The 19,488-nt window shown below is 42.9% G+C and overlaps 1 protein-coding gene across 2 annotated transcripts; it reads left to right on the top strand.

The window, feature by feature from the left end:
• The first annotated feature begins 4,016 nt into the window (after nt 1–4,016).
• On the top strand, nt 4,017–19,266 carry xilr2 (Ig-like receptor 2). Of its 2 annotated transcripts, none has more exons than XM_002938518.5 (6): nt 4,017–4,144; nt 12,830–12,865; nt 14,373–14,648; nt 15,901–16,185; nt 17,073–17,339; nt 18,453–19,266. In XM_002938518.5, the coding sequence occupies exons 1-6, from the start codon at nt 4,108–4,110 to the stop codon at nt 18,668–18,670; spliced, it is 1,119 nt and encodes a 372-aa protein (XP_002938564.3). In that variant the 5' UTR covers nt 4,017–4,107; the 3' UTR covers nt 18,671–19,266. The 2 variants fall into 2 exon arrangements, with proteins under 2 accessions (XP_002938564.3, XP_031762297.1); XM_031906437.1 differs by lacking the exon at nt 4,017–4,144 and adding an exon at nt 4,177–4,333.
• The last annotated feature ends 222 nt before the right edge of the window (nt 19,267–19,488 follow it).

Genomic DNA, 19,488 nt, shown 5'->3' with positions numbered 1-19,488 from the left:
TATAAATTATAGTAGTGTTACTGTAGCAAACACACCAGTTTTACCAGTGCAGGGCAACAGTGCATTATATTTTTATTAATTTAAAGCTCTTTCATTTTTTGGTGTTACTGTTCCTTTAAGCTTTTACTCAGTGTCTTGTAAAATATGTCTGACAAAGGCCAGTAGAGAGCGGGAACTTGGCACGCACTCAGCAGGCGGTTCCTCCGGAAGATTCGCACCAATACAGGCAGCAGCATGTGAGATACACGTGGCACAAATACATGGGATAACTATGGGGCAAAATATGCTTTTCTTGCTGAGAAAATATGGAAATACAAGGACAAGACAAGCGTTTTATTGCATGATAAAAGGGGCAAGCAAAGGTCTATAGGGGTCATTTTTTGACCACAACCAGAGTTGCAGTCGCGCTAAAATGGACGTGGTTGTTGAGCAAATTGACCTCATTCACTAAAGGTATTTGTGTCCAAAGTTGTGTGTTTTGGCACCAAGCGCCATTGTGGTCCACAAGTCTGTTAATGGATGGACCAAGGGAACCCTGGAACTACCAAAGGTGGAATCGCAGCTAAAGAATTAGGCGCAGATATCAGTTTGATGCCCAGTGCTGGAAATTACACCATGTGGGCACAGAAAACAGCACAGTGCGACCCTGGGTCAGTGAGTCAAAATGCAATTAAATAATGCTGCTGAAAATTTGCTGTCAAGTCTTTGCACCCAAGTCTTTAGGTGGGCTGGGCTACACGCAGATACAAATGGCCTATACTACAATTTTAGTGCAGCCACAACAGTTGCAAATGGCCACTTATAAATCAGATTGCCTTATCAGAGTCATCATGTATGTATGTATGTATGTATGTATATCTCTATTTATAAAGCACTACTTATGTACGCAGCGCTGTACAGTAGAATACATTAATACAAACAGGGGGTTAATGAGATAATAGATAAATACAAAGTATAACAATAAATACAAATAAATACAAGGTACAGTTGCAATAAGTCAAACACACAAAAGGATAGAGGTCCCTGCCCCGTAGAGCTTACAATCTATATGGGAGGGTAACTTACAGACACAAATAATTTAATAACTGTAAGATATGAGGGGCAAATCAAGTTCAGCAATGTGCGTAGGTACACAGTTGCCCTTGGTATGTGTATAGATGGAATTAGGGTTGCCATCTTATTGCCATGGCTAACCCCGGGCAGTGGGCAGGACGTGACATCATTGAGCAGGGCAGTGACATCACATGGGCGGGGCAGTACCATCATGGGGGGGGCTATGACATGGGGATCAGCCATTGCCCGATTGCCACGTCAATCTGAAAGAGTCCGGCCGGTTTTCTAAATTGGGGCAGGCGGGCTTGACCCATACAGCCCTTACGAACACCAGCTTGTCTGGGTCAAAACCGGACAGGTGGCAACCTTAGCTGGAAGGGAATATTTATTCATACGATTCTTATTTTAGAATCATAAAACACCATAAGCTTCATTTATGAGCATAGAGAGGAGCAATGTGGGAGGCAAATGACATGCTTTTGCACACAATACAGTGTTTTTCCCAAGAATTCCACTTAATCCAGCCAACCAGGGACCGGTCCAATCTTGGAGTCAGGAAGGAATTTTTTCCCCCTCTGAGGCAAATTAGGAAGGCTTCAGGTGGGCAGTTAGGCAGGTTATATGTAGGCATTAAGGTTGAACGTGATGGACATATGTCTTTTTTCAACCTAACTTACTATGTTACTATGTAATTGTTGTGAGAGTGACCCCTGGATGCCAGGTTCTCAGAATAAACTAGAGTAAAAAAAGGAAGTTTGTGCTCACGACTAAATTATAAACCATTAGGCGGAGGTGCAATGAGGGTGTGACCATAAAATTCATACAGACAACAACAAGAGATCCTCTGCACTCACCCATTATCAATAAATATAGGACATTAAGACATTCTGTGCATTAAGCTACTAGGAAATGCCCTCCCCTTTATACAAACCAAGGACTGTTTGTCCATATATTGCAATATACTTCAAGCTGCCCAACTGCGTCACAGTCACCCCCGGTCTGGCCAGTCCTACACTCACTCTCATCTGATTCATTAAGAATTCCACTGCTTCATTGTACATTATGCACAGGGACTGAGTTGTACCTGAAACTTACTTGCTTTCAAGGTTAAAACCCCCACATCGCTGCCCTTTTATTGGTTCCACTGGGATCACCTGACTGTTGCTGGGAAGGGTGGGAGCTACAACATGGAGCTGGCCACTGCTCCTGTATAAACTATAGCAAAAAAGGGAAAGTTTTGCTCAACAAGTCCAACACTACAGCGGGTCAGGTACCCATGGAATAGCTGCAAAGCTGTCAGGATTTGGGTAAAAAAGCCCTGATGTCTTAACTGTGTAAGTGGTCAAGCAGGTACCCAACGCAAAATGTATTAACATGACAATTGCTGATGCCACTTGTGGTTCCTGAGTGTCCCCACCCCAGAACATGCCATCACTTCTGGCTTGCAGAGGGGTTTGTTTCTTTTAGTGTCTCACTTATCCATCCAATGTCATTCCCTCCTGTGTTTCCTTCTCCAGGAACACGTCTGTGAGATAATCCCTATATAATCATCACTATATAACATGACATTATAATGGTTCATTAATATATATTTTTTTTTACTAATATGAAAATAAGAAAATATACATACTATAAAATGAATTGCAGTGTTTTGTTAATAGTTGTACAGCTATGGGACCTGGGGTTTTCCGGAGAAGGGGTGTTTTCCTAGTTTGGATCTCTATAATTTAAGTCTAAAAATCATTAAAACCCTGATTAAACCATAGAAAAGGAATTGCCAAAAGTGGCCCAGTTAGAAAGAACAGCTTTATTAAAGGGTAAGTTAACCCAAAAACACATTAAGGATGATAATAGATGCAATTTTATCACCACTTACACACCTGGGGGCTGATTTACTTACCCACGAACGGGTCGAATGGAGTCCGATTGCGTTTTTTTCGTAATGATCGGTATTTTGCGATTTTTTCGTATGTTTTGCGATTTTTTCGGATTCTTTACGAATTTTTCGTTACCAATACGATTTTTGCGTAAAAATCGTATTGGTAACGAAAAATTCGTACAGCATCCGAAAAAATCGCAAAACATACGAAAAAGTCGCAAAATGTTCGTTTTCAAGTCGGAACTTTTCCAATTCGGGTCGGATTCGTGGGTTAGTAAATCAGCCCCCTGGAGTTGGTGAAATTAACAATATAAAATCAAGACACCGGAATGTGTTAGAGGCGTATGAACATCTTAAGAAAATCTTACCTCCAAAACCAGAGGGGTGGGAGGGAGAGGGACAAATGAAAATGTTTTTATCCATGTGCAATATGCCTGTGCAACAAAAATAATACAAATTATTTCCAGGGTGACTGAAAAAGTAGGTATAACCTTACTGCCAACGGGCACTAGAGAATCTGTAAATCGCCAGTACTGGCACCTTAAGGTATTTCCTGTGGAACTCAGTCATATGTTTCATCCAACTGGAAACTGCCAGGCTGAAAGGCGCCATAGGCGGATTTTCAATAAGGCTACGGGAAGCTAAGCCTTCCCAAACCTGCTTGGCACCTTATACACTGGTCTGGAACCTTTAACATTGGGAAATCTTGTTGCATTCCTCCTTCCTGCCAGCTCCGGTTCTGCTGTAACCAGCTCTGATTGGATCTTTTTGTGGCTTCTCCAATCAGAGCTCTCTTGACAGACAGTAAAATTGACCAATCGGGGCACAAATGTTTTGTCGTCCTTGGCTATTATTTTGTCGCCCGTGGCTATTATTTAGTCGCGCGGCTATTCTTTTGATGCCCTCGACTATTCTTTTTTGACGCCGGCGACAATTTTTGGACGTCCGGCTAATTTTTTCATCCATTTCACGAAACAATCCGCCAATGGTGAAACGCGGAAATTCGCCGCGAATCCATGCCTGGCGAAACATTTCGCCCATCACTAATCACCAAGGAGGAAGCAAGGATTATATAAAAAAAGATTGTAGTTTCAGATTGAGTGGATGAGATAGTTCCTTATAAGAAAACACTGGGGGCAAGAACACAGCACAGCAAGGAACTGGCAGAAGTCATCATGACACCGCTTAGTGTGCTAATGATTATTACAGTCTGTAAGTATCTGTTCTCTTCTTCTCCTTGTCTATACACTGCCTACACTGTGCTGAATAATGTCTGCTAGCAGCTGCAGCATAGCCCGGTAAGAATTCTGCTTTTCAAGAAGCAATGATCAGATGAAACTGGCATCTTCAGCTATTTCTGTAGTGGATTCTGCTGATGATTGCAGTTACTTCTGGAGGAAAGTAAGCACATTTCTATATATCTGTTATCCATTATTTCTATAGAACCCTCTGCTTTATGGGGAGCGAACAAAACAAGTAAGGTCCATAGGGACTTTTTAATTTAGGAGCCAATCTACCTGCATGTATGTTCCTGGTGTGTGGAAGGAAACCAGAGTGCCCAGGGGAAACCCACATACAACGTCCTTGCCTATCGTTCCTAGGTTAGCATCAAACTCAGGGTAGAAGTGGTAACCACGGAGTATTCTTCACTGAGTACAGCCTACTCACTAGCAGGGGCACCATTTGTTTTAATTATGTCTAGGTATGTAGTGTTCTCAATGCACCATGGGCTTTCTTTATATGGGGCTTTAGTGATCTCTTAGGGGGTCAGAAAACATCATTTAAACGTTAGCAGGGAGTTTGGCTACTTTATATTAATATCAGACACCTACACACTTGAATGCCACTGGGGACCTTGATAAATGACATATGGGCTAAAGTTATCAACCAAAAATATTTCTGAATTACTAATGCTGAGATCCATGATCAATGTATGTATAATTCATTATAGAAAATGTGTTTGATCTGTTTTTATTAAGGGTAAATATTAAAAGTCATTGAGAAAGTAAAATCATAGAGAGGGATGGGGAGGATGAGGTATTATCCTAGCTAATTCCCTCTGGGGCTGTAACAAGAGGGGTATATTTATGAAAGAGCAAATCTAGGGCAAAGCACAATGCACGAGAGGGAAATTTCACCAGTCTTTGTTCACTTGGGATTTTTAGGAACATATTTATCAAAGAATCCATTAAATATTACGCTTCTAAAGCTCTATACAAGTGAATAAAGACTGGTGAATATCCCTCTGGCAGACTGCTGTTAGCTCTTGCTTCACTCTTTCACTAATACGCCCTAGATCAGAACTCCAGCTACAACAATGACTTCCCTATTTATCTTTTTTCTTGAGAAGGGCTAATTGTTCTAAAGGAGTGCAAACTCATGGGCTGATATCTCAGCAGTGATAAGCGATTGCATTATGGCTGCCCCTTATTTCTTCTCAAAAGTTGGCTGATGTCAGCTGTAGGAAGTGAGGAGCTGACAGGGGTAGCAAGGGCAACTGCCAACTGCGTATACAGGGGGGTGTTTAGGCTTGTTTTGTCACCTCCCTTGGGGTTTGTAGCTGCTGTGTGTAACATTACCCTTCAAAAAGGGTGCCCAGACATGCCTAACTGGGGGTGCACTTGGTGCCCAGACATGCCTAACTGGGGGTGCACTTGGTACCCAGACATGGCTAACTGGGGGTGCACTTGGTGCCCAGACATGCCTAACTGGTGGTGCACTTGGTGCCCAGACATGCCTAACTGGGGGTGCACTTGGTGCCCAGACATGCCTAACTGGGGGTGCACTTGGTGCCCAGACATGCCTAACTGGGGGTGCACTTGGTGCCCAGACATGCCTAACTGAGGGTGCACTTGGTGCCCAGACATGCCTAACTGGGGCTGCACTTGGTGCCCAGACATGCCTAACTGGGGCTGCACTTGGTGCCCAGACATGCCTAACTGGGGGTGCACTTGGTGCCCAGACATGCCTAACTGGGGGTGCACTTGGTGCCCAGATATGCCTAACTGGGGGTGCACTTGGTGCCCAGACATGCCTAACTGGGGGTGCACTTGGTGCCCAGACATGCCTAACTGGGGGTGCACTGGGTGCTCAGACATGCCTAACTGGGGGTGCACTTGGTGCCCAGATATGCCTAACTGGGGGTGCACTTGGTGCCCAGACATGCCTAACTGGGGGTGCACTTGGTGCCCAGACATGCCTAACTGGGGGTGCACTTGGTGCTCAGACATGCCTAACTGGGGGTGCACTTGGTGCCCAGACATGCCTAACTGAGGGTGCACTTGGTGCCCAGATATGCCTAACTGGGGGTGCACTTGGTGCCCAGACATGCCTAACTGGGGGTGCACTTGGTGCTCAGACATGCCTAACTGGGGGTGCACTTGGTGCCCAGACATGCCTAACTGGGGGTGCACTTGGTGCCCAGACATGGCTAACTGGGGGTGCACTTGGTGCCCAGACATGCCTAACTGGTGGTGCACTTGGTGCCCAGACATGCCTAACTGGGGGTGCACTTGGTGCCCAGACATGCCTAACTGGGGGTGCACTTGGTGCCCAGACATGCCTAACTGGGGGTGCACTTGGTGCCCAGACATGCCTAACTGAGGGTGCACTTGGTGCCCAGACATGCCTAACTGGGGCTGCACTTGGTGCCCAGACATGCCTAACTGGGGCTGCACTTGGTGCCCAGACATGCCTAACTGGGGGTGCACTTGGTGCCCAGACATGCCTAACTGGGGGTGCACTTGGTGCCCAGATATGCCTAACTGGGGGTGCACTTGGTGCCCAGACATGCCTAACTGGGGGTGCACTTGGTGCCCAGACATGCCTAACTGGGGGTGCACTGGGTGCTCAGACATGCCTAACTGGGGGTGCACTTGGTGCCCAGATATGCCTAACTGGGGGTGCACTTGGTGCCCAGACATGCCTAACTGGGGGTGCACTTGGTGCCCAGACATGCCTAACTGGGGGTGCACTTGGTGCCCAGACATGCCTAACTGGGGGTGCACTTGGTGCTCAGACATGCCTAACTGGGGGTGCACTTGGTGCCCAGACATGCCTAACTGAGGGTGCACTTGGTGCCCAGATATGCCTAACTGGGGGTGCACTTGGTGCCCAGACATGCCTAACTGGGGGTGCACTTGGTGCTCAGACATGCCTAACTGGGGGTGCACTTGGTGCCCAGACATGCCTAACTGGGGGTGCACTTGGTGCCCAGACATGACTAACTGGGGGTGCACTTGGTGCCCAGACATGCCTAACTGGGGGTGCACTTGGTGCCCAGACATGACTAACTGGGGGTGCACTTGGTGCCCAGACATGCCTAACTGGGGGTGCACTATTTGAAACTTTCTTTCATGAAGCTCTGCCACCATAAGTGCATTGTCAGCACCAGGGCCAGAATTAGGGATAGGCAGAAGAGGCAGCTGTGGGTGGGGTTGGGTGTTGGCAGTGGGCGGACCAAGCTGACCAGGTTGCCTAGGGTGCCTGGCCGGCTTGGCCCGGCACTGGTCAGGACACTGTTACAGTGCTATGGAAAGTGTGATTTGATATGGTGGGGCTGGCCCACTTTGAGGGGCCTGGAGTAGTGATGCAGGAGAGGGCTCAATCTGAAGGCCAGTACAGGGAGCCATAGGCAAACAGATACACTCATTTGATCAGGTTGACAATTTGGACACTTGGGTGTGGGGCTAAATAGGGCTGATCCCTGGCCACTAGGCATATGCAGGCTATGCACACCTGTCAGGGAAGGGCCAAGTCCATGTGCCGATGTCTGATGGGATATTTAAACCTGCCCAATAGATATCTGGCTGATGTTTTTTGTCTTCAGCATGGGCCAATATGTTGTGGTGAGTGGGCTTCAATGGGCTGAGCTGGCTGGTTTTATTGACCCATGTATCGCCGACTCTCCTAGATCTGCTCTCCTAGATACAGCTAGAATTTCAACTGAAAGTTCAATTGGTGTGGGATTTGGGCTGAAAACTTATTTTTTTGCTCTAGATATTCTTGTAACTATGGACAAATGACTAATGCACTAATGATTTCTAAGCTAAGGGGGCGAGGCCAAATGTTAAAACTCCAAGGGGAACTTGAACTAAATAACTCTGACAGCCACTGCTCTACAGGCAAAAAAGGCAAACAGCGCAACTCTTTGTTTGTAGGTACCAATTATGGCCAAAGCTGCTCCCTCTGTTCTACTAGTATTCTTATATAGTTACGTTGTTATATAGTTAAGTTGGGTTGCAAAAGATTGAAGTCCAAGTGAACCCCAGCATATACACATAGACCCATACTGACCTATCTATATACTCACATACAGACCCACACTGACCTATCTATACACTCACATACAGACCCACACTGACCTATCTATCCCCTCACATACAGACCCATACTGACCTATCTATCCACTCACATACAGACCCATACTGACCTATCTATACACTCACATACAGACCCACACTGACCTATCTATATACTCACATACAGACCCACACTGACCTATCTATCCCCTCACATACAGACCAACACTGACCTATCTATATACTCACATACAGACCCACACTGACCTATCTATCCCCTCACATACAGACCCATACTGACCTATCTATCCACTCACATACAGACCCATACTGACCTATCTATATACTCACATACAGACCCACACTGACCTATCTATACACTCACATACAGACCCACACTGACCTATCTATCCCCTCACATACAGACTCATACTGACCTATCTATACACTCACATACAGACCCACACTGACCTATCTATCCCCTCACATACAGACTCATACTGACCTATCTATCCACTCACATACAGACCCACACTGACCTATCTATCCACTCACATACAGACCCATACTGACCTATCTATCCACTCACATACAGACCCACACTGACCTATCTATATACTCACATACAGACCCATACTGACCTATCTATCCACTCACATACAGACCCACACTGACCTATCTATCCACTCACATACAGACCCATACTGACCTATCTATCCACTCACATACAGACCCATACTGACCTATCTATACACTCACATACAGACCCATACTGACCTATCTATCCACTCACATACAGACCCACACTGACCTATCTATCCACTCACATACAGACCCATACTGACCTATCTATCCACTCACATACAGACCCATACTGACCTATCTATCCACTCACAAACAGACCCATACTGACCTATCTATCCCCTCACATACAGACCCACACTGACCTATCTATACACTCACATACAGACCCATACTGACCTATCTGTCCACTCACATACAGACCCACACTGACCTATCTATACACTCACATACAGACCCACACTGACCTATCTATCCCCTCACATACAGACCCACACTGACCTATCTATCCACTCACATACAGACCCATACTGACCTATCTGTCCACTCACATACAGACCCACACTGACCTATCTATCCACTCACATACAGACCCATACTGACCTATCTATCCACTCACATACAGACCCACACTGACCTATCTATACACTCACATACAGACCCATACTGACCTATCTGTCCATTCACATACAGACCCACACTGACCTATCTATACACTCACATACAGACCCACACTGACCTATCTATCCACTCACATACAGACCCACACTGACCTATCTATACACTCACATACAGACCCATACTGACCTATCTGTCCACTCACATACAGACCCATACTGACCTATCTATCCACTCACATACAGACCCACACTGACCTATCTATACACTCACATACAGACCCATACTGACCTATCTGTCCACTCACATACAGACCCATACTGACCTATCTGTCCACTCACATACAGACCCACACTGACCTATCTATACACTCACATACAGACCCATACTGACCTATCTGTCCACTCACATACAGACCCATACTGACCTATCTATATACTCACATACAGACCCATACTGACCTATCTATATACTCACATACAGACCCATACTGACCTATCTATACACTCACATACAGACCCACACTGACCTATCCATCCACTCACATACAGACCCATACTGACCTATCTATCCACTCACATACAGACCCATACTGACCTATCTATCCACTCACATACAGACCCATACTGACCTATCTATACACTCACATACAGACCCACACTGACCTATCTATACACTCACATACATAAACTGTATATACCAACATCAAAACTAATTGTAGATTTTAATATCACAATAGCCTTGGATACTATACTTGTTCAAGAACTCATCCAGGCCCCTCTAATAGACATTAACAGAATCTGCCATCACAACATCACTAGGAAGGGCATTCCCCAACCTCACTGCTCACATCCCCCTCTGTGTGGGTTTGCTCACTACCCTTGCAGACTTGTAAGTTGTCTTTCCCTTCATCCTCAGTTAATATGGAAGATCTGTTGGCATAGCCAACTCAGCTACCCTTATCTTATTTCATCTTTTCCATTTTTAATTACTTACACATAACTGTACTGGCACAGTCTCTTCTATGCCAGGCAAAACAACACTATCTAGCCCATTGCAGAAACAACTATGGGGAAACCCCCCTGAAATAGACTGTTTTGACCACCACTTGTACTTTACATGAAGAAGAATCGATTACTTGAGATTTAACTAAACCCAAACACAAATACTACTGTTCTACTTGTTGTTCAATCGCTAATCACAAATAGTTCAGGGCAAGAAGCCAACCAGCTGCATACAAACTGACATATGATTTCCGGAGCATTTTAAGAGATCAGCAAGAAAACATTGAAAGCGCAGAGACAAAGTCTATAGCACTAGTTCCTGATATATTAGGCAGTGAATATATGTCTTCAGTGTTAAATGTATGCTATCCCCCGGCATTGTTATTCTGCCTAGATTGTAGGATTGTAGTGCCCCCTTCTGGTTAGACAATCAGACTGGGTCTTGCCAGGTATATTTTAGAAGAAACACAAAACACATAAAACAAGAAAAAAAAAAGAAACATAGAGATCTATAGTGTAGTATATTCATACATTCAATTCAAGTCAATTTAAGTTCTCCATGCAATTGTTAGTGCCATAAAAACAATAAAGTGCCGACAATTTGTGTTAATTTACAGACCAGTATAAAGTGCTCTGTGCTTATATGTAAAGGCCACTTAGAATTTAGTCACACTCTTGAACTGCACCTCTCTGCTTCTACCAAGTATAAATGTCGTTTATCTGTTCACTGTGGGATTTAAATAATGGCTCCTTGTGTAAAACCAACAATTGTTTTATTATTTATAAACAATAATAAATATACTCACAAACATATGTGAACCAGTGCTTATTTATTTTTTATACTTTTTCAATCATTTGCCTTCTGACACTTTCCAACCCCAAAACTATTGCTCTGTGAGGCTATGATTTTATTGTTATTGTTACTTTTTATTACTTATCTTTCTATTCAGGTCCTGTCCTATAAGTATATAACTCTTAAACCACTCCCTGGTTGCTAAGGTAACTTGAACTCAGCAACCAGATAACTGCTGAAATTCCTAACTTGAGAGCTGCTGAACAAAAAGTGAAATAAGTAAAAAACCACAAATAATTAAAAACAAAGACCAACTGTAAATTGCCTCAGAGTATTACTCTCTACATACTAAAACATAACTCAAAGGTGAACAACCCCTTTAAAAACATGTAAAAACATCCACCTGAAGACCATATCACTGGCCACTGTCCCTTTAGATTAATAAATGAAATGGTATATTTACATGCACAGATTAGTATATCTGAAAGAACAATTTTACGTGTACCTTATGTTCAACCTCTTAGAATCGTAACATATAAGAAGCATTGTAATTCTGGTAACATATGTACATACATAAAGGCACTTATGCCCAAGCTGTAGGAATAAATGTTATTAGTAGTAAAAGAACATATAAATAAAGGTGCACTTGGAGAAAACCTCCTCCTATGAGAACCCTGGTATCCAGACACCACGAGTACCAATAGTATGCAATATGGCCACCCACGCCAAAGTTGACACTTACTTATATCAGCCAGTAGAGTAATATTTGGCCAATCATGGCGCAAAGCCCCACAGATAATCTGCTCTGATTTGCAATTGTAAACGAATCTCAAATGAGGTGTCATGTGTAGTGATGGGCGAAATAATTTGGCAGGCATGGCCTTCACGGCGAATTTCCACGTTACGCAAAATGGAAAACAACAAAAAATTGTTGCCCCCATCAAAAATGGTAAAAAATCCACAAAAAGGCAAAAATGATGTGCGCACAACATTTTTGCCTTTTTGTGGATTTTTTACCATTTTGTGAATCTTTTTGATTCACACTAGTCGTGTGGCAATGCAGTGCATCAAGGAAGATCCAACCGGGCATCTGCTCCTTGTTATCATGGGGATATTAGTCTGAATCAGTGTCGGATTGGCCCACCAGGATACCAGGAAAACTCCCGGTGGGCCCAGGTGTCAGTGGGCCCTCCTGCTCCTGGCCATTTGGCCTGTTTCATGGTCATTCCCTATTTCTGAATGGGAAGAAACAGGAGAAATAGATGGAAGAATAGATGCTAGCATGTAAATAAGAGAGACTAGGAGAAAAAGGAGTTTGGGTGAGGAAAGGAGAAAAAAAAGGCGGGGCTAGAGTCTAAGGTTTTCTGGTGGGCCCCTGGGTTCCAACACTGGTCTGAATCTAAAGAACCAGACCTGCTAAGCAATGGCAAAATAACCCTACATTTGCTCTAGATTCAGGTTAGGCTATGTTCATGCTTGGAGTAATTATGTACCATTTACACGAGCCAGGTACTGTATGAGGGCCCTGCAAAGTATTGTTACTTATTTCTATATAGATAACATTTCCTAGAGATTCCCTAATTTGGTCTGTTTCTTTCAGGCCATCTGTCAATCATGAATCACCCAGCACTGAGTGGTGAGTATATGGGAAGGCAAGGTCTGCATTCCACTAGTTCTGCTTGAATAACAATGTTCTTTCCCTGTGCGATGGACTGCTAACATTAAATGGGCTGTGAGTGTAACTGATGGTTAGTATGGAGCAGACTTCGTACTCATTCTATACAAGTTCTGTGTAACATTCACCCCACAAGGTTGGAGAGGGTTAGGTAGTCCTGCCAGGTCTTGTGTTCACTAATTGGTATTATTAATATTATACATTTAAATGAATTATTAGTGTGTTTCTTCAGAATAGCATTGTTTCTTACTGTAACCTCAGTTACATGCTGTGTTGCAGTGGTGCAGCCTTCTCAAGCCATTGAACATTTGACATGGGAATAGGACATGATAAATATGTGCTCCAGAGATATAACCCTCACTCTAAAGATGCTACATACAACTTGCACCCGATTTGTGTCACAACACAAGCACAGTCGTATCCTGTTTGATGCACCAGGAGCAATTGTGGCAATTGGGTTTTGCCCCTTAATTAAAGAGGGAGGTCTTTCATATAACACAAGCTCTACCACCAGCCTTCAACTGAAACCACTGCTTTGTGGCTAGGGAAAGTAGTACCCTAGCAACAAGATACCAGTCTGGCTACCAAACTGGTACGCCACAGACCAAAATATTAAATAGTTCAAAAACCACAAACAAACAATTGTGTCTAAAAGTTGGGTTACTTCAATTCCTGTTACATACAGTACAATGAACATTGCCAGCACAGAAAGCAAGCTCAATGAGAGTGCAGTGTTATTGGAGCTTTAAATACATCCTATGAAGAAGTAGTGGCAGCAGCAAGGACTCCACAAAAAGTAAAATATACAAGTACACTGGAAGTGTGACCGATTTGGCAAAATTAGCTACAGACATACACAAGAGAGGGGGAGATTGATCAATGCACATTCCCTGGTCCCCTGTTTCATAAGTAGTTTAGTATCAATGCCAGTAAGTGTATTTTCAGAAAACATGAGTTTTAATTACAAAATGGCGACAAACAAAATTGGCAAGCCACCACACCACATGAAGGCAAACCTAACATAGTGGTCCCAACTATTCACCTCTGGCCATACCCCTCAAAGGCTGGCACCTCCCTGCATGGCAGCTTCTGGGACAAGTGTCTCCTGAGCAGGGCATTGGTTCCAGTCACAGGGCTTATCCCCCCCCCCCCCATGCCATTAGCTTTCATAGGAGAGAAATTGCCAAGATCACAGCATTGGTTGGTTCTACAGGCTTAATTCTCCCCCGCTTGCAGCTTGTAAAGGAGAAGACTGGCCACTAACCAGGACTCCACTCGGACCCCATAAGATGTGTAAGTGGTCCTGAAGTGATGTGGTTTCGCAGTCTGAAAAACACTGCACCATGATTTACACTGATCTCCATTTTAATGTGACAGAACAAATTCACAGGAAAATGAGTAACTTCAATCTGTTAAATATAACAAGTCTAACACATTGTGTTTTCTGAATTCTCTATTTGAAATGCAGAACATCTTCCAAAGCCCTCCGTGTCATTATTTACAAGTGATCCTGATGATGTGATTATGGAGGGGGACACAATCAGCTTTCTCTGTGAGACCCCATACAGGAACGCAAAGACATTCTTCTTTACATGTCTCAAAACTAACGTGACAAGAGAGCAGAGTCAATCAAAATTTACTATCAACGAGGTCACACAAAACCACTCTGGAGGGCACACGTGTAAATACTGTGACCAATCATCATGCTCAGAGCCTAGTGACCCTGAACACATCTATGTTCGAGGTGAGATTACAATCAGGAAAGTATAGCACGTTGTAATGGTGTGTGTTGTTATATTTTTATAGACACTACTTTGGGGTGTATATATTGCGCTATAGTTTAGCCATTAGCCCACTGGCTGAGCAATAATAACATCAGTTGGTTTTGGGGGGAAGAAAGTATTGCAGGCCAGCTTTTGTACTTCTTTGCAACTTCATGACCAATTTCTTAATCCAGAGTGTGTGAGCAATTGGTTCCTTTCAAATGATTGTAGGTAAACATTAGGTCAGCCTGAACAAAGCGAGATGCCTTAAAAGAAGGTAATTACAGCCAATGAGAATATGTCAACACTTGTTTTGAAGGACAATAAATTAGTGCCTATCTTTCTTACCAAGGAATTGACCAGTGACCTACATTTCATAGTATGTTCTAGATAATATAGTTGGTGAATGAGTTTTCCCAAATTTTCAATTAAATGTAAATAAAACCAGTCAGAAGCAGCTAGTATTATAGCTCCTGTCTAATATAAACTCCCAACATTCCTTAGTTTCATTCAAATCTATAGAACAAATCCCCCATTGAGAGGTACTATAAGGATATTCCTTGTGGAAAATATGGTTTAATAGTAACCAAAACAGTTCCTAACTTCTAGATTTAGAATCTTCAGACCTGGCTCTAATCAGTTCTACTTCTTGAACATATTTATCTGGAATGATCTGTGGTGCCATCTTAACCACTTGATTAGCCTCAAGGATAAAGTCACCTAACCTGACTCAAGGTGGCCATACACGTAGCAATTTCAATCTTTCATGCGACCATTGGTCGCACGAAACATCATTCCCACCCTACACTGATGTTTAGGGCTGAATCGTCAGATATGGAAGTAGAAACAATAGGGATTTTAACTCCTTCTGCAGATTTAGCCCTGAACATAGATTTTGCTCAGGTGCCTTCAATGGAGCCTTTTCGATTTGCTGCCAGTTGTGATGGATTAGTTACAGTGTAATCACTGTTTTCTTTCACAACAAAAAACCCACTTTTGCCCTGTAGTTTTTGGCACCTTGTCACTTTTAAAACTTTCACCTAAAAGTAAAAGGAAGTGGATCCACAGGCAATTAATGGGGGGAACTATCCAATCACAGGCTAAGCTAGATCCAGCATAAAACATAGAACTACACTCATCAATAGAAACATATATTAACTGTTTATATTTACTGTAACATCAGGTAACATCACACTTGTGTGTATACTTGACCTTTCCCTTCTCATTTGGCAGACACATTGCCTGAGCCAATAATCTCTGTGAAACCAAGGAGAATTGTCCACTCTGGAGACAGCATCACAATCACCTGCAGTGCTTCCGATGAGGATATCATCTTTATGCTCTACAAAGACTATAAGTTGGTTAAAGAAGCTGCTGCCAGCAGCAATACAACTTCCTATGAGATCCAAAGCATCAGAAAGGAAAATGCCGGTCAGTATATGTGCTGGTATAAGAAAACGAAAAACAACCGAGTAATTCAGTCTCAGCCCAGTGACCCCCTGATGATACGAATTAAAGGTAAAATGCTACATTTATACCTCTGCAATGGGAAACAGTAATTTTTATGCATCTCTTGAATCCAGCAATAGATAAGAATAAATGTTGAAAAATGTTATTTCACTGCGAAAAATGCCATCTGCTGCCAACATAATGTTGTTCACAAAATGGAAAAATGGAAATTGGAAAATGTAGAATGGAAATTGTGCTCATTGCCTACTATTAAACAGTCAAACGTGGTAAATGTTGTGCCTCCAAGACTGGCCTACTGCTATAACTCTGTACCCCACACCTCATTCACAATAGCTGCCACTATGGTGCAAATCTTTTCAGTGTTTTATAAACACAAAGTGCACAAAGTGCATAAAAAGGCAGCAAATGGCTATTTTTTTGCAATTTGCCCACTGCATGGAGCTTTGTGCAAATAGCTAAAGGCCTCTGTGCTCTGCTACAGACTGGAGAGACCTGCAGTCTTTGCCTAAAAGTGCAGCGCAAGTCCTCTGTTGATGAGCACTAATGGCAGACTCTTGCACCCAGGGGCTTTATAAATAAGGCCTTAAATGTTGTCCATTTTGACCTGTGCACCAAAAGGCAGCTACACCCATAATGTGGCCCACTGATACTTGTTCCAAAATATGACTGGCCCTGATTATTAAATCAATGCAATCTGTATGTTTCTGTTGATTGAATAAAACTGTAAAATCTTTCTATTAAAGTCAAATACCACAGTGATTGGTGGTGTAATAATGGAAATTAGGCAACATTGATGAACACATCCGCGAGTGCAAGTGCTCCAAAATGAACGCAATGGAAATCGCAAATTGACACTGCACTGGTTTTCATAAAAAAACCCTTTATCTTTTATAGTCGTCTATTTAACTCTGACTTTTTGCTCTGACATTTCCCAGACCTGCCCAAACCTTCAGTTTCTCTGGAATTTGCTAACAGTGACAATGGAAATGTCAGTATTCACTGCACCGCTCCTGGTACCTACTCTCGGCTTTGGTTCCAGTTAATGAGGGAAAATAAAATGGTCGAACAGGAAACAGTGGGCACAAAGGAAGCAACATTCACAATCAGGGACCTGAATGAAAAATATTACTGCATTTACCGGATACGCCTTGGTACTGACTTTGCCTATTCTGAATTAAGTGACATGATATTCCTGGGAAAACGTAAGTGTTACACTGCTCCTGCATTTTTTTTTACTGGTTCTTTGACCTCCCTTCTCACAGTTGTCTCAGGTTCTCTTACTCTAAGGGCAGTGACACAGGGGTAGATTAGTCGCCACGTGAGAAATCTTCGTTGTCGCGGGCGACTAATCATGGAACTGCTCAGTGACTTCTAGTATCCTTGTATTACAACTGAGGGGACAATACTGTATTTCCTATATAAGTAGTTAACCAGCAGTTCCATGGCCTGTATAAAAGCAACCATCCTGCAGACTTGCAACATAAATATGATCCTGGAACTCAGTCATTTACAGCCATAATTGCACAAAAAAGGACCAATTTTTGTATACTGATGCTATTCATTAAACAAACTCTTTGTACATGTACATACCGTATTTGCAGCAAACACCATTGAACAGTTCATTCTGTTCTGATGAGGGGGAGCCCAGGGTTCCTACTGTAGGCTGCACCAATAGAAACCAGGTCAGGACTGGGTATTTAAAGTGCCCAAAAGCCCACCAGCCCCCACCAGCCCAATAAATAGTGACTGTCTATTGCACTTTACAGCAGCCCCATAGATTGCCAGTCCGGGCCTGATGGGCACAGCAGAGGAGTCACAGGAATCACATGCAGAAATCATTTTAATAGCACGTACTGGAAATGATGCAGTTACCATGCCATCAATTTTGGGTGCACCTGTGCCCAATTCTTTACAATTAGAGGGGTATTTAACAAATCAAATGCAATTTTACCAAGTTCAAATCCACACGACGACAATTGTGAGGAAAACACTGCATGGGTAGAAAAATGGTGTATTGCATTTGAAATTGAACACCTCACTTTTGGTGTAAAATAAGCCCTCTGGGGTATATCCTTGTATTTTACAGCAGGGGGTAGATTATACCCTATATATATTCTGCTGCAAACTTTCACTGAGTAAACATTCAAAGGAAAAAGCTGGAGGTAGTAAATGTGCATTGAGCCTTTGTCAGCATTTAATTAGTCCACTAATTACCAAAAGCAAACACTATACCTTGCTTGCTCAGTCTTTTTACTATATCTTCCCCCTCCAACCAGGGAAACCCCTAATATCTGTTATACTTTGCTTCCGGCTAGGCGATCACACCACAGGCAACATCATCCGTTTAATTCTCTCCGCAATCCTCCTTATTGCCACTGGCCTCATCCTCCTAAACCACATCAGCGAATACCAGAATCTAGAAGATCTGCCCCCCGACCTGCCCAGTGCTCGAGTCCTGTTTGTCACACAGTCAGAGGAAACCGAAGTGCAGATCCAGCAGGAACCTGCGGAGGAAAATGAATATAAAGACTGAAATCCTTTCATTGCACATTGGCACCTTTATTTTCAGCCTAATGGGCCTCATTTATCAACACTTGTAATAACCCATAACCACCAATCAGAGAATTGCTTTCATTAAACCGCTTGCAGGAGACTGATCAGAATTAATACATGACTTACTTAGGAGAAAAGGCCCAGGTTACATAGCAGATAACAGATAAAGTCTGTAATATACAATGGTGTTTTATACAAATGAATGGGAGCTTTTATGCTGCTTTAATTGGCCAAGGCTGTATCCATAGATCTGAGTGGAATATGTCTGTGGATCTATTGTGTTATGTACAGCACAGGTCAGCATTTCTGCCATGGGGTCCTGGGTTTAATTCCAGCCAGGGCATGTGTGTGGAGTTTGTATGTTTTCCCTTGGGGTAATTCAGATTTCATCTACGCTCAAAAATTGATATTGGCTTCTGATAAAACTGACCATAGTGAATGCAATAGGGGCCTTAGATTGCAAGCTCACATAGGCTAAAGATTGATATGAATGATATACAGTCTCTGTAAACCATTTGCCACTATATATGAAGTGTATATATACAAATAAAGAAAAAGAAGAATATTCATATCAGATCTTTGTGGTGGAATAATTATCTGACTTGACAGAACAAAAGGGCAAAATTTTAATCACTTTCTATTCCCGAAATTGGCAGAGTTTTGCTTTTTTGGAACCGAAAAAAAAAGCCTTTTCTTTTACTCTGATACTTTACCAGTCCTTTTACTTTGATTTAAAAACTACTCAAAAATGTCGAATTATGTCTAAATTATCTACAAATATGTCTGCCCCCATCCCAG

The sequence above is a fragment of the Xenopus tropicalis genome, chromosome 7 (genome assembly GCF_000004195.4).
Source record: "Xenopus tropicalis strain Nigerian chromosome 7, UCB_Xtro_10.0, whole genome shotgun sequence".
Lineage (NCBI taxonomy): Eukaryota > Metazoa > Chordata > Amphibia > Anura > Pipidae > Xenopus > Xenopus tropicalis.
This window is presented reverse-complemented; position numbering and strand designations above follow the sequence as displayed.

Excerpts from the sequence above, each read along its gene's own strand:
- xilr2 (XM_002938518.5), top strand. The coding sequence starts at position 4,108 with ATGACACCGCTTAGTGTGCTAATGATTATTACAGTCT. Across the intron at positions 14,649-15,900 it reads TGAACACATCTATGTTCGAG|ACACATTGCCTGAGCCAATA; the intron begins GTGAGATTACAA and ends CTCATTTGGCAG. Across the intron at positions 16,186-17,072 it reads CCTGATGATACGAATTAAAG|ACCTGCCCAAACCTTCAGTT; the intron begins GTAAAATGCTAC and ends GACATTTCCCAG.